We start from the raw sequence: 16,110 nt of genomic DNA on the forward strand, positions 1-16,110 counted from the left end.
TGGCCCCTCTTCAGACATGACATTGATCTATGTAGCAAAAATGTCATTGCTAACAGCCTTATAAATCTTGTGTGATGGCAAAATATTTCCTTTGATTATCAAGCCAGTTTCCCTCTGTGGGAAAAATAATGTAAACACCACCCTGATGTATGCTACTTTTTTGCAAGCATCCTTGTTCCGTCTGGGATGATGAACAAATAGCCCCTTTATCAACGGGTGCCCACTCCTTAATAAACCAAACAAGATTATGCATGCCAGGCCCCCTGCTTCAGGCACTTATTAGTGGTTAAAACTTTGCTCCTCTTAAGAGGATAAGCAAACTTGTGCTTATTTTGTTGCTTGTGGATTTTTTTAATTCTCTCTTAAGAGGAAAACCAAGCTTGTGCTCTTTTTTAAACCTTCTCTCAGGTTGCTTGTTTCCCTCACTACAAGGAGCCTGCACCACAAGGTTATCAATTCTGCTCTCAGTGGAGTACTATGTCCCTTATTCAGCATTTCCTTCCTACATGAATTCAGCCTGTTACTAGGGACGAGCTGCAGCTCAGCCCTCGTAATTAATGCTCTCACCAGCCAGAATAAACCTAGACTGAAGGATTTCAAATACACGTTTTAGAGTGAGGCAAATCCTTTAGCTCAGTGCTGCAGTAACAGCTCAGTGATGTTCTTCAGATGCCAATTTTTTTATTTGGTTTCCTAAAGAAACAAAACTCTTTAACTACTCTGTCTGCCCATCTCATACTAGTGACTTTTGATCCTGTTAGTGATCTTCAATCAAGTTTGCCAGCAGGGCAAAGATCTTAAAGCTTTAATAAATTTCTTAAGTCTCTAGCAATTGGTAGCTGCATAGAGCAGAGAGACCCAAGCATAGCAAGCTCATGGCAAAAAGACTTACTGTCAGCTCAGCAGTAGCTCTTGTGAGCTGGCTAGCCAGCCACCAAGCGTGCCCCTGCTGCTAATGTTCAGCCACTGCACATGATGCCAATCACCTCCCCTGGAACCACGAGACAGGAGAGGAAACTGGGGACATTAGTGAGCAGGGTTTGGGGGCAAGCATGGCTGGTTCTGTGCTGGGGATGACGGTGAGCAGAGACACAGACAAGCAGGATGGCAAGTAGACTGTGCTAAGTCTCTTTCTTGTCAAGTACATTATTCTCCCTTGTTAAGCCCTGTTTAATTTGATTCTATACTCAGAGAACCTGTCCTACACTTACTGCTTCCAATTGCCTTATTATAGCAAGGGCTGAAATAAGGGCTGCCCCTGACATTATCCAGCTCTGCAATGACATCAGCACAGGGAAGGGGGGAGTACTGGGATACTTGGGCAGTGAATTAAATTGAGAAGGCATCTGTGTCCATAATGTCAGTCTTCTAAAGTGGTGGAGTATGTTACTAGATCTGTGATAGTTCACTGGTAAATCCATCTGATCACTTTTAAATCTGTTGCTATGGAATGACATATGCTTTGCTTGCCAGAGTGAGACACAGGCAGCAAGGGAATTAAAGTTTCTTTCCAATTTGGAGTTGGTATGGAGCCTCTTACCTTGAAACACAATCCAAATGATGCACAGGAAAATCCAAGACACACTTACAGATTTCTAGTATCACATATGCTCCCATCAGCAGTTTTGGAAGCCCAGTCCATGATATTTAGCTCAGAGATGTGACGAACACCCAGAACACCAGATAACGTCACCACATAATACAGCTCAAGACCACCTCCTTCCTGAATTTTACATCTTCAGAGCACTGTATGGATTTCTAGTTACTGGTCATCAACAAAGTAGATATTCAGAGTAATATCAGAACATTACAGGCATTACATCACTCAACCCAAGTTCATCAACTCTGACCAGAAAACAAGGCAGTAAGAGCCAAGAAAATGTCTCCATACTCAGTTAAATGCTGGTGTCTTATGTTGTACACAGGCTATTACTGGAATGGCAATAGACAATCATCTGTTAGGTCTCAGAGAGGTGGCACGGGAACACTTCAAGGAACTACCAGAGATATTTACAGATGAGACATATTTGATGAGCAATCGATTCATCCTCTCAACCAGCCAGGTGAGTTTGTCCTGTTCACTGGTCTTGCTACACAAAGGCTAATTTGTTTGTGTTCTGCCAGACTTTGTAGCTCACAGTGAGAATGATTATTTATGAAAAACAAAAACCATAAAAAACCTGATACCACCAAGAAATCTACAAGATTCCTCAGATTTTTAATCCAGTTTTGGTTCATTCTGCAAAATCAGCACAGTAAATACTGACTGACATTAACACTTCCCTTGCAACATCCCAAAGCCCTTCCTGGAAATTCTGGAAATGTACACAAACTCACTCAGTAAAATTTGTACCAGGGCTCAGTGTTTCCTTATTTTCTGAACTATGTATCTTCCCATTCCCTTTTTAATAGTCCTTCCCCTAATGTGACAGCTTTAGTGGGAATTATTTACTCCAGTGACAGTACAACCACAAGCAAGATGGAATGACACTCTGAGAAAGCCAAGAGCCATCAGAAAATGTTACTCCTAAAAGTAGCTGTGTTAGAAATCTTTAAGAGCCTTCAGTTACTCGGTGTAAGACTGCAATCTCTGCAGGCATGCATCTTAGATTTACAGACATTTTAGATATTTACACACATTTATGGATTTACAGTTATATATACTAAATATACTAAAATACTCAAAGAGTCAATGTTTCCTGTATTTAATGTCCTTGATAAGGAAACATCTTTATAGCATACGGCCTAAAATTAAATGTTTCATTACATATAGTATCAGTCCTAATGAAAGAAGAAATCTATGTAGGAATTCATTTACTGAAACCCTAACCCAACTGCACAGATTGGAAGTATGCAACAAAAGAGACTCACAACATCACGCTACACCATAAAACCTTAATAAGTAATTTGATCTTGTCATAATGTTTGTAGGCTTTCAGATGTGAGTGAATGTAGCCAACATACTTCTACATAAATTCTCCAAGAAACTATCCATGAGCAAAGAGTACTTCTGAATAGCTTTATGGCCTTCGGCTGTTGCACAGCAAATTTATCTGACAATTCTATGGCTCTATTAGCAGGACTAATGGCTTGTTCTACACCATTATAAAGCCAGATGTCATTTGTGAAGGCCCATGTACACAAAGTCTGAAACAGATAGATTTCTAACACATACGTATTTTATTTTTCGCAGTGGAAAATGTTCCCCTCCTGCATTATGCCATGATTAAGCTGAGGTGTAACAGAAATGTAACACCTAGATGCATTAAAACATGTTTTTATACTGCATCACAATTATAAATTATTACTAGAGATGGACAACACTACTTTCTGTAATTGGTTACAATCTTCACATAACCTTAAGATACCCTTAAGAAATTAAAAACCTTAGTGAAGTTTTCTGTATCATAATTTTACGTTTCAGAATTACACACAGCCTTAAAATTTCCCTATCAGTAACAAAGCTAATAGCTATTAAAGCTCTACATAAAGCAAGCAAAGAAATGCCTTATAGCCACTTCAAACAATACCAGTTTTCAAATGCTGGCAAACAAACAAAGCTACCAAATTCTATACTGAGATCAACTTTTACCTTGCAAGTACCAGCTTCGGGTCTGGACTTCTGAATAAAGTTATATTCTCTAAGGGGGATTCACCACACTTTCAGCATTTGTACCTTCTGTTTCTCTTTTCCCTCATTCCTAACCAGCTGATCTCAGGTGTCCTGATTAATCAATCAGAGTTAACTCCTTACTTTCTCCCTGCAACCAGGTTCCAACTACTATGGAAATGTTCTGCTGCTATGGGCCTGTGGTGCCCAATGGTTATGGAGCATGTTACAACCCTCAGCCAGAGCATATATTATTTTGCATCTCAAGCTTTGAAGATTGTAAAGACACTTCATCAGACATGTTTGCAAAAGCTGTGGAAGACAGTCTCCTAGAAATGAGGGATCTGTGCAACAAATGCAACTCTACCATGACAAAGCCATTTGCTAATCAAGAAGAAGCAACACAGCTGCAGAGTGACCACAAAATCTAGGAGGCTGTAGGAATTATTCTCTTGAATTTACCTTATGTAGAAACAATGATGTAGTTGTTCAAAAGCAAGATAGTACTAGTAATGTATTAGTGTAGAACCAAAATGTCATTTGTTTTGCATTGCTGCCAACATCTAAAACCCTGTAAGTACTAACTCTACCACTTCTTGCTTGAGAACAAAAAATTTTTGGTCTCACTGGCTGAAATGGAGGAAATAATAATGAGTATGTGTTGTACTACCATTTCTAACCATCATCAACTTAGACCATTTTATCAGCTAAAAAATTGGCTAAGCTTGTATGTGATATAAATTAAATACCAAAGCGCACCAATTAATTAGTATCCCTTGCAAGTAGTTCTAAAAAATTCACATCTATTCCTGCAACATTTGCATGTAAAGAAAAAAGAAAGAAATTTTGTCTATCAGGAATGTTGGGAATAACATTTTAAATAATAGGTTGATGCCATTAAATCTTGAAAATTTGTATGAAGGTTAGTTTATACCTCAAAGTTATCTCCTACGTAAGAAAAATATATTATTTTTAAGAGTGGCCACTGTGTATTTCCACAAAAGGAGTTTCGGAGTATCAAACTTGTGTTTTTTATGTTCCACTAATTCAAAAATGCTGCAGAAATAATTTAGCTTTTGTTCTGGTTTGCATTGGCCTCAAACACAGACCCATTCTGAAAGCATCATATTGAAGATAAGATCTATCACAGAGAACTGGGAGAATATTTCTCTAATAAATTGGCTTCATTATTTCTATCAATGAGCAAAATCCAGTCTGACAGAGAGGCAAAGCATAGGTACAGTTCAGTCATATTTAAGACCCTTTCTGTTTGCACAGGAATGAATTTAGTCACTGTGACTAGGAGGAGAGTGTATGCAACCACACAAAATCAAAGAGCAATAAATAACCAGAATGAAGAGGCAAACTTGCAATATGAGGAAGTCTCCAAGCTAGAGCTAAAAATACCAGTTTGAAAGTATTGGTACTCATATCAGCTTTGCATCATCCCACTTGGGAGGGATTTATATTTATATCTTTTTAATAGTAGATGTAGGGTATAATATTCTGCAATATACAGTAAATTCAATCAGGAGAATAATATCATATCTGGTAATTCCCATATTGCGAGTGTTCCCTGAGGGCTTTCTCATTATCTCTCTCATTCCCTACAAATCCTTTCAAGGCCTGAATTTTTTCAGTTACCTTCCTTCTCTCAAGCTGATAGATTATGTCTTGCTTAGAGATGTTCAGTCATCATTGTTAGAATACAACTTACTAACTCCAGTGCAGATGCTTTGCTAGGCAAGCTGGAGCCCATGCAGAAGCCTGGTCAGGGGCTGCTTACTTTTCTGTGGAGAAGCAAAGAGATTTTTAATTTCTTCCTTTGAAGGCTGAATAATCACAGGCTTAAGCACTCTCAAGCTTAAAAGTGGGATAATGATTTATTACTGTAAACTAGAAGTGGAGATATGTTTCTGTCTAAGACCTCTAGATATGGATTCAGTAGAGTATGTATTACCATGCTTGTTTTACTGCCTCTTTGGAGCTGCATACATGCAACTGAGCAGTCTGCTGGATAAAGGCTATCCACAGCGCCACGTATGAAAGCACAGTGGGCCTGATCATCAGTTGGAGCAAGTCAGCTATGTTGGAGCAAATCAATTGATTTACAGTGATTGAGAGCTGGGCTCATTCTTTTAAAGTTAATGCGTTCATTTAAAAATATTTATGTTTCATTACTCCATGAGCTGTGGTTCAAACCAAAGATGAAATCTATTTTTAGATTATATAAATTATAATATGGCATAAAAGCTGACCCAAAGTTAAAACATAAAAAAATAAATAATAATAAAAACTGTTAGTAAAACCAAATGTTCACTTAATAAATATACTGTTTAAAATATTACTTTAAATTGTCCCTATACTATAATTATGAAAATTACTTTGAAACATTCCCAGTCATTTTGCTTTGTTCTGTCTCATGTCACTACAAAGGCATTCTGCATTTTTAACATAAATGTAGCACTTCAATCTCAGGATTTTTTTGCAGAACTGCATGTTTAAAATAATAACCATATTTTAAGCGTATAAAAATGCTGTCAACAGTTACTATTTATTAATTTGCTTCTAATTAAATATATAAATTTAGTTTCTGTCCCTAGTTTCATAGGTACTGATACTTATTTGCAAATATTACCTGCGTTTTAATTTTAATCTTTTGGCTGAAATTTTAATAATGGCTCAGACAATGCACTCAATACATAGTCACAGAGAATTCAGACAGAACCTACAACCACACCTGAAATTTTATACCAGTTTACCATTCAGAACCCCTTACTTGACTACAGCTGCTACAGCAACAGTGTTTTGGATCCTCCAACACTTGAAAACATTGACACTGTATTTTTGCTCAAAGAAGAAACCCATGACCACTCATACTTCTTTTTAATTCACCTAGCCAGTCCATAGTTGTATCTTACATACTTACTGATCTGGTTTTAGTATTTGGCCTCAATACCTGAAATTAGCAGCTTCAATGAACTCAGTCCCTGAGGAAGAAGGCATTTGCATTCCTGCTTGACCTCAGCCATTACCCATGCTAGGAGCAGCATCTGCAAAGTGCCTGACTTCATTCAAGACACTTCAGATTCAGTTCAGGTATGTTTAAACTGGAGACTCCTGATTAAGTTACAGATGAATAAAACTCACAGCACATGGCACTGCACATGTCTTGGTTTGTCAGCTTCCTAACACTCAGTTAACAGAAATCTCTGCATCTGTGCAGTGATCCCACGCCTCAACTGCATCTATTAAGGATTTGGGGAAATAGGTAATTTTCTTAGGTACTTATTTAAAATTATTTGTATTATACAAATGAAGTTCTCTTCTGAAGTTGAAAAATACACAGTCTGTGCACATACACTTCTAGGAATCAAATATGAAGCTTTAAAAATATTTCCAACCAGAAAACTATGGCATAGATTGTTCATTATAAAGAGAAAATCTTGATTGACAGACTCAGTATAATTACATAAACAAGTGGCAGTGATTTAATGAGACCTCTTGGTGGGACCCGGGACAGACAAACCCCCTGCATGAGGATTTTAGGAAGGTCATTGTTTCCCTCTGTAGGTGTTCACCCACAGACCTGCGGCACCGGGATCTAGAAATGTAAAGCTGATTTCTGTGAACATTTATATTCAGAGTGAACAAAAGTGAAGGAAACCTGACTTCAAAAGAGTGGTGGTTCCAGGGCAGGAGAACCTGACCTTGCTCTCCCAGCGCTGTCAAAGCCCCAGGGCCTGGTTGTGACAAGACAGCCGAGCTCCTGGTGTACCAGTTGCTGAAGACACAAACCTATCCTGGTAGTACTTTTATTTTTATAACATAGATTTATGACAAATGTGAAGGTGTATTTACAGCACTTTTGCTTCCGCTATGTTTTGTGCTCTACTGAAAGATATTTATCTGTCTCTATTAAAACACATACGACCTGAAGAGCACGCCGCTCCCCCCAGTTCACTTCACCTACCGACGGAGCCGCGCGCCGCGACGGAAACGACAGGCCCGGCCGTCCCACCTCCTTGTGCCAGCCCCGAACCTCGCCCCGCCTCACGCCGCGGGGGGGGGGGGCGGGGCAGGGACCGCGCCAACAACGGCCGCCGCCAACGGCCGCGGCTCGAGCGCACAGCGCGGGGCGCTCGCGTCACCCCGCGGCACGCGCCTCCCGCCTGCGGGGCCCCGAGGGGCGCGCGGTGGCGGCAGCAGAAGCCCCGCGCTGCACGCGCTGCCTGGCTCGTGCGCTGCCCGGCTCGTGCGCTCCGGCCCTCGCGTCGGGCGCGAGAGAGGAAAGAGCTGCTGCTGCCACGGCCTGGGAAGCACAGACGTCCCACCGGTGATGGTGGCTGAGAGAAACTTGAATCACGGCGTCTGTTTGCTTTTCTCTTCCCTTACGGCACCTCACTGCACACACGGGCTGCTCAGCCTGAAGTACGCTTGCAACAAAGAGGAAAATGTTGACACTCGAATTCAGCTGCAAAGCAAAGTTCTTGGGCGTGCACGGGCGGTTCTGCTGCTTCCAGCCCACCTGCGATTCCCAGCAATTAACTGAGCGCGGGGCAGGTGCCCCGGCCGGGGGGGCTGTGCCTCCCACCGCACTGCTGGGGACTGAGAGGGACGATCAGGCCTCAAGACAGGGGAAGCAAGAGGTTCTTTTTACTGTAGAGCTGACAGCACAGTGATGTCCTCCCCTTCAGCCCTGTGTACACGCACATGAATTGTCCCAGGTTGCCACGAAGCTTCCTAGGAAGCTGGAGAGCTGTCCGATGAGGACGATGAAGCAGCTGAGGCTGAAAACATGCTGATTTGTGAACCAGACTCCTTCCGCAGCCATTTTCTGGAGTTTCTCAGCAACTTGAATTAAAATGCTGCCAACAGCTGCCACAGGACACAGTGAAGTTTGGAATGCATGAAAAACACCCACCCTTGCAAGCTGTAAAGCTACGGCAGAACCAGGACAGAGGAAGCAGTGCCTCTGCCTGCCTTTACCTTCCCAAAACTGACCAAAATAACTGTCTCAGCCTAACACCCAGCTGAAAAAAAAAACCAACCTGGAAAGGTGAGAGCCTGGATGTTTGACTATACAGGTATCTGCTTCTGCCTCATAAAACAAGTAAAAATATTAAATCTATGAGCCCCAGGCAGAAGCACATGGCATTTCTGCATTGCTAGAATTGCATTATCAGACAGTTCTCTTATTTCCTCAGTTCTGATTAATTTACAACACTATACAATGTACTGTAATAAACCCAAAATGCATCTAATTCATCTAAACAAATATGTGGTTCGAGAAATTATTTTGTCCCTTCTGGTTTGATTCTCAGCTTCACAAAATCCTCAAGTCTTTAATGTCCTGAGGAATTACTCTTTCAGCAGAAGCAAAATGAATTATGCATCAATGAACAATTGGGTTATCAAGGTTGTTCATTTAATGTTCCAGCTGTTCTCTAGCACCATCTTAATGTTTATTGAAGATTTCTTTTGAATTTAGTCTTATTCTATGGTACTTACAAATCAATGCATTGCATTTCTTACAGCTGCTGTGCCAGTTCATAGCAAATACAAGTACATAATGAATTTCTTGCCTTTTACAGCTAGAAGTAGAAATGACAGAGGGTGGAGGCTTCACTCAAAGGAAATCCATTAATGTAATAATAGTGAAGCCAGATATTAAAGCTGATAGGATTTGTGGGGAGTTTTGTACAGCACTTAACTACATTAACACTGCTATTTGTTCCTTGCCCTCCTAAGTGCAAAAACTTAGATATACTGGGAGCATAGTAGTGGCCACTGCTTCTTTGCCCTTTGTTCCAGTGTCTTGCAGGCACATGGACATCAGCTTATTCTGGAAGAGATACCAGAAAGGAATGTTGCAGAGCTGGTGGTCAGCAGGGAGACTATTTTGCTGCAACATCAACGACCTGGATTTTAGTTACCTAGAGTTTTATTCATCATAGCCCCTCATTGAAAGCACTTATATTTTTTAAATGCATGCTTCATAAGGCATGAACAGCCTGAGTTTTGTTAACACTAACACTTCTAAGCTCTTCAATCCTTTATATTTAGGTGGTTTGAAGGGCACAGAGAGAAGAGAGGAGGGTTTGTGAGGCAAGGCCTTGCTTGGGAAGGCACTGTTTGCGGCCTTCCTGCATGTACCAGCACACAACTGCAAGAAAACCCTCTAGGTTTCAGTTCACAGAGATATGAGGACATCCTTTTGCTTTCAAAATAGCAAATATTTTTCTTTGCTTGGGCCACAGTTTCTTCGATTTTTGTCTTCCCCTCTGTCCCCCTCTCCCCCAGCCCTGCCTGCCAAAACAGATTTAATTGCCTCACAGAGAGTAATTATTTTTTTAGTATTTTTTTTTCTGCTGCAGGTGAGACAAGGAGTTTCAGGGCTCAAGTTTTCATCTCCTGTGCAAGTGGCTTCCAGAGAAAGGCTGAAAAGCCACTGCTTCTCACCTCCTTGCTACTCAATGGCCTGTCTAGAGAAGGGAAGTTGTGTAGCAAAAGCAGAAAACTGACCAAGGATAATGGTATTTCCAGCACCATAGCTTGGTTTTTCCTTCCAGCAGGGAAGGCAGATAGGCGAGGAACTGGGAGGTTCTAATTCTCCTCTTGCAAATTTCTTCCAACAACATACAGGTTTTTTTGACTGAAATGTGGACCTGTGCTAGACAGTGAAGTACGAGCTAACAGGCCATGGCTGACATCTGCTGAGCCACCTGCACTGCTGCAGGCACTTTGTGCTGTTTCAACTCCAGATCGAAGCTGAATCAATCTCAGACTAGGCAGTTAATCAGGGTAGAGCCAAACTAGGTCCAAGTACTGTGAGAGAGAATGCAAAGAAATATGGATGCTAGGATAAGGAGTAGAAATGTAAAATAAGTTTACTTGCATATACTTTGTAACTTGTGTTTTCTCCTTCAGGTGGTTATGGCAAGTTAGATCCACTCTGTGAAGGAGCCAGAGAAGCAGTATGAAGTGCTTACTAATTTGCAGGGGGACATTCCCTTTCATCTTGGTTTTCTTTCAGGCAATTTACTTGCATTACAAAGGTATTAGAAGTACCAGGACGCAGTTGGTTCTTTACTCTTCTGTGCCTCTTGATGAAGCTCTAGATAATCTTGTTACACACGTGTCAACCAAATAATAATTCACCTCCTTTTCCAGAACAGCTCATATGTTACCATCCTGAATATTACACATTCATGTAGAACTGTGATGTGCATGTAGTTCTAATGACTTTAATTAAAAGAAAAATTAAACTCCTGGATATCTGGCATTCTTTCAACTTTTACGAAGTTTCCTGCATCAATAGATGCTAATTTTGAAGTCACCACCAGCTGATGATCAAGCCATACATGTTCATACAGATGTGCCAGGTCTGCTCTTGGCCACAAATGTCCCAGAGAACACTCGTGCATCATGAGACACCATCCCAAGGCAGAGAGAAAGAAGGCGGGATAGTTGTGAGGACATGATTAAAGCTGACTGGGTCTTACCACAACTGATATTCCAGCTATCCCAAAAGTAATGTTGCCTTTTCCTCTCTCCTCCACTTCTCATTATTAGAATATGAATCTTTTTTTGCTCCTGATGTGTCCACATATAGTCTTAACCTCCACTTCTGACCCAGGTAAATTCAGCTTGCAAATAGTCGTATACCAGAATGCTGGTACCCCGAGCATTTTTCAGTTTGACCCATAATTAGTTATAAAAGAAAGAAGTTAGTCTTTGCATCCTAGTGGAGTGGTATAAGCAAAGCAACAGCATTTGTTGAGGCTCAGGAGCACTGGGCAGGAAAGCTGCAGTTTGTAGTGCAGCTGCAGGAGAGACAGGCTGTCCATTATAAACCCAAAGACAAATCCTGTCACTCAACGTCTCCTCTCAGCTATCAGGGAGATAGCTGCAGTTTACAAATAACCAAACCACATTTACAGTGACACTGATCCAAAACAGAAGTGTTGTCAAAACAACACTATCACTATGCCCAAATACAGTCCCTTACCAACGACCCAAAGATGCCAAAGGCATTTAAAATATTATTTACCCTCTTAGGTAAATGCAAATTAATTAGACTAAGTTAGTTTAAATAATGTTAATCCTGGGCAGAATTCACTCCCAAAAATAGAAGAGTAACTCCCCAGACCTCTTCGGTGTGGAAAGCCATGAACATCAACGGAAACACTCCAGGCAGATGAACTCACCAGCGTGACTGGTTTATCTTTAAAAAAGTTTTTAGCTTTACTAGTGTTCAGTGTCCTCTGTAACATCACCCTGAGGACATTTCTAATATACCTCAAGTTGAATGCCAACAGTTTTGTAGGGCGATATTAAGCCTCAATAGATGAACTTGTTTAGCTGAAAGAAATACAAACAAGCTTTCAGGAAGAGAAGCTTCAGGTCTGGAAGAGAAGCAGCAAACTTCCAAGACAAGTAAGGGTTGGAAACAATTGCTCTGACTTTGCTTTAGAGTATTGTTACCACTGAATTGTGAAAGAGCAGACACGGCTGAGAAAAAGATTAAGATGACAGGTATCTTCCAGCGAGATAAAAAATTAGCTCCATCAGATGCTTTGAACCCAGCTGGCTAGAATGCATTAAGATCTCAGGCCCCCGTCTTGTGCTGTTGCTACAGAAGTGAAAAATACATACAAATTTGAAGTAGTCCTTTCAGTTTAGTACCTGTCCCCAAACACTACCTGTGATTAGTTGCCATGGCACTAAGCAGGCAGCTGGATAGTTGAAAGCCCTGTAGTAGCCACCTGGACAGAGGCATTTAATTTTTTTATATGCAAAATAATCACTTTTTTCCTCAAAGTCTGTCACATTTTTAAGAGGATTATCTGCCTCACAGATAATCATGGCCATTTGAGAACTGAATCTAGCCTGTGAGTCCTCTCTACAGTGACTTTCATCCAGACTATTGTGATAAAGTCAAATCAGGAGGAAGAAAACAGCAGCAACAAATTATTTCAGTAGTAATGCCAACTAAATTGCTGTGCAGCTTTTATGGTTTGACTAATTGTCTCATTAAGACACATTTCTGATCACTGAAACGGATCTCAAGTAATTTTAATCACTGAAAGAACTGTACCACTAACAGCCTCTCTCTCTCTCCCTGTCCTTGGCACTATTTGCAATGGAAAACACACAAATGCTCCTGTTGATTGGAGCCCTGCGGCTGCACAGTTGGCAGTCAAAAGGTACTAATGGCACAATAACACAATATAACTAAAGCAGTTTGTCTTTTAGAGTAACAATCTCTTATAACATGATTAACCTCTATCCTGCACGTTTCCTTATGTTTTGCAAATGGCTCAAAAAAATCTAACAATTTTTCCAGTAATTTCTTAAAAAGGGGAAAAAAAATCTTTAGCTATCAAGAAACATGTGATACTTGAGAAAAAAAGATGAAAACTAGTGCACCAAGCACAGGCTGCACAGCAGCATGGTTGTGTGGCCCCCAGTCCACTCCCCCTCGTGTAATGCACCTCCAGAGACCGAGGTGTCACGTTTATTTGCAGACACTTTATTGAAGCACATCCTTTAGGGGATGGCTTGCCCTAGGCTTCCTCTGTAACTGATGGAGAGGCATCTCCACAGAGCAACTGAGACCTCTGCTGAGTATAGACTGTAGGATCTCTGGGCTCCTAATTTAGGTACTTTTTTGGTGTTTGGTCTAAAACAGTATCAAAAGAGATAAAGCTTCTTCCTCATACAAGGAGCATATTCCCTAAGGAGCAAGCTGGCGTTATCCAACATGCTAATGACATGCTCTTCACATTCTCAGCAAAAAGGAGGATTTTGCTTTTGGCCATCACTCCCAGTGCAACAAGACCCTTACCAGAGTTGTAGGTGGTTATCCCATACATTATCATATAAAAGCAGCTACTTAATTTTCAAGTGGCTTATTCTCAAAAGCCTAAAGCAGAAGTGGCACAGCTTTTGCTAGCAGAGATACAATTGCATAGTGGCCAGCCTGATCAATAAAAAACCTGCAAAGACCTAGGAGCTCTTCTGTGGAGATGGAAGTGATGCCTGGGAAAGAAGTAATTGCATATAAATACTCAAGAGGAATTGAAAATATTTTTTTTGCTTGTTTCAAAGTGACTTTATGATGGTAATCATCAACCTCCTATGGGTGCATTGCTGATCATGTACTTAGAAAAATAAAGCAACATACAGCTGATATTAGCACAGTTCTCAGAAAAGAGCTTAAGCTTCATTAGAAGAACAAAATTGAATTATTTTAATAGCTGGGGTTGTTAAAATAAAAACCCAATGATACTACACACAGTTAAATCCCCTGTTAATTTTGTATATTGCCCATCCAGTAACATGATGCTGAACATAGCAGCACTAAGAATTTCTATGCATCATTTTTACATATTAAGAGAAAGACTGTGACAAATTCACTTTGCAGTCAGTAGGAAATCACTTGTCTGTCTCCTTCATCTGAAGTGAAGACAACAGCTTTGAGTCACAGAGATCATGTATTCCCTAAAACATTTTCCAATTCTCCAGTAAAAGGGGTTGTACAACTAGCTGTATGGCATTCCGCAATTCCTGCAGGGAAAGGCTTTATTCCAGCAAATTCTCTTCTCCCCACCCCAGCTTAATAGAGAGGGAACAGTGTGATACTTCTGTTTTTAACTGTTGCTTTCAAATGTCCAGATTTCTTGTTGTTATTTTAAGGTGTTTTTTTTTAATCAATGCCCAGCTGTGCTGTGAGTAGAAAACAGCCCAAGAGAATACATGTGGGATTCTTCTGCTCTGTCAATGCACATATTTATAAGACTTGTAACTCAATATACGTTCATTCAAGTGAAAGCCAAGATGCATTACTAATTTATAATTAATATGAAATGTTGCCATTTACTTGCTACAACTTTCAGGTTTGATCCATTTTGTAAGATAGTTTTTAAAAGACAGGGTTGTGCTGCACCCACACATAGGCACTATTCAGACACATAAACATTGGCTCACATAGAGGTGTATATGTAAATGTAACCAATAAGGCATCCACCAAGGTTATATGAAGTATAGCCAGAAACATTACAAATTAGTGGTCTCTCTCATAGGCTTTGGAATGAATTCTGGCAAACAGAGTATGCTAGAGATCTCTCTCCTTCCCTTGGGCTTTGTTACAGAGACAGGTACCAAAAAGTTGTAAGTTCTGCATAAATCTGTTTAGCTCACAAGCTGCATAATATTGTGCTCACAAAAAATAAAATTTTATTGGTAAGTCTAATGAGGGGCCTGAGGGCTGTGATAAGGGCCTAAGGAAAAGATAAAATATATTTAAAAAAAAAATCACACTTCATGTAGCATGACCCTAATTTTAAATGCATGTAAATAGAAGAGTGATGCTGAAGAGAAGGGAAGATTTCTTTTTTGCACACAGTCCCTGCACAAGCTATTTATGTGCAGTCATATACTGACATGCATACTCAGATATACTTTCCTGGAGCCTGTAGAATTTTGTCTAAGCAAGAGCTTCAGAATGCATGTGTAAATAAAGAATGTCTGTTTTATAATGAGAAGGGTGTATTGCGGTATAAATATTGCAGAGTACATTAAATAAACACGGTCACATATGACCAGGTATCAATTAAGTGAGCATATCTCAGGAGAAGCTAATTATCTAAAAGTGTAACTAGGAAGCATTCAGAATGACTGGAGATTAAGTTGCTTTATTTCTGTTTAGATTCCCTTCTGAATAGGCAGTGGGTTGTTGCAATGAAGAGTACTAAAGCAACATGAAGTTTCAGCCCTTCATCAACTCTAAGATGAAAGAGCTTTGTCAAAAAGAGTCTCAACTCCTGATAAACCAAAAATTTTCCTAAAATAATTTTGTGCAAAATATGCTGGCATAAAACAGTATTTCAGGTGTAAAGGTGCAAAACATTTGTTTCTTTTTATATCTTAAGCTGCTCAGGTGCTTTTTTTTGCACACAAAAGTATAGACAGACTTTAAAATCAACTGATAGTGTCAGGGACTAATATCCCAGAAGTAAGTATAATTTACCATATTAATAAGATTTTTCTAGACTTGAAAAGCTATTATGTTTCAGTCCACATGCAAAAACATTAATTCAGATAGAATTTTATTCTGCTTGGGCCATGAGTTCACAGAGAAAACTGTCTGCTGTTCTTCCTACACGACAAAAGCAACATTGCAAGCATGGTTAGTTAAGAAAATGTTTGTGTGCACCACTTCAGCACAAAGACCAACTGATGAAGAAAGATTTAATCACATCAAATTCTTGAAAGCAAGATTAAGCCAATCCCTTTAAATTACTTAAGTATTGCTTAAACACTGTAATTAACATATAGTAATAAATATTTAATCTTTAACAAGCCTACTGGGAGCAGTTTGTTAAACATCTATTTCTAGTCATGGGGAATTATGTACAATGATTTTATCATGTTCTGTATGGAGCAGTGGAGACACTCATTTGGGGAAATACACTCTTCCCTCAAATGTGGGGAAA

At 40.0% G+C, this 16,110-nt stretch overlaps 1 protein-coding gene across 1 annotated transcript in view; it reads left to right on the forward strand.

The window, feature by feature from the left end:
- The window catches only part of CHAT (choline O-acetyltransferase), a 33,373-nt gene extending 27,511 nt beyond the window's left edge, over positions 1 to 5,862 (forward strand). Inside the window, exons 14-15 of the mRNA XM_051619800.1 lie at positions 1,926 to 2,063; positions 3,772 to 5,862. Of these exons, the coding sequence (XP_051475760.1) occupies positions 1,926 to 2,063; positions 3,772 to 4,041 (408 nt within the window). The 3' untranslated portion in view covers positions 4,042 to 5,862. The remainder of the gene's footprint in view (positions 1 to 1,925; positions 2,064 to 3,771) is intronic.
- Positions 5,863 to 16,110: the final 10,248 nt, after the last annotated feature.

Source organism: Apus apus, chromosome 4 (assembly GCF_020740795.1).
Source record: "Apus apus isolate bApuApu2 chromosome 4, bApuApu2.pri.cur, whole genome shotgun sequence".
In the NCBI taxonomy this organism is placed as follows: domain Eukaryota; kingdom Metazoa; phylum Chordata; class Aves; order Apodiformes; family Apodidae; genus Apus; species Apus apus.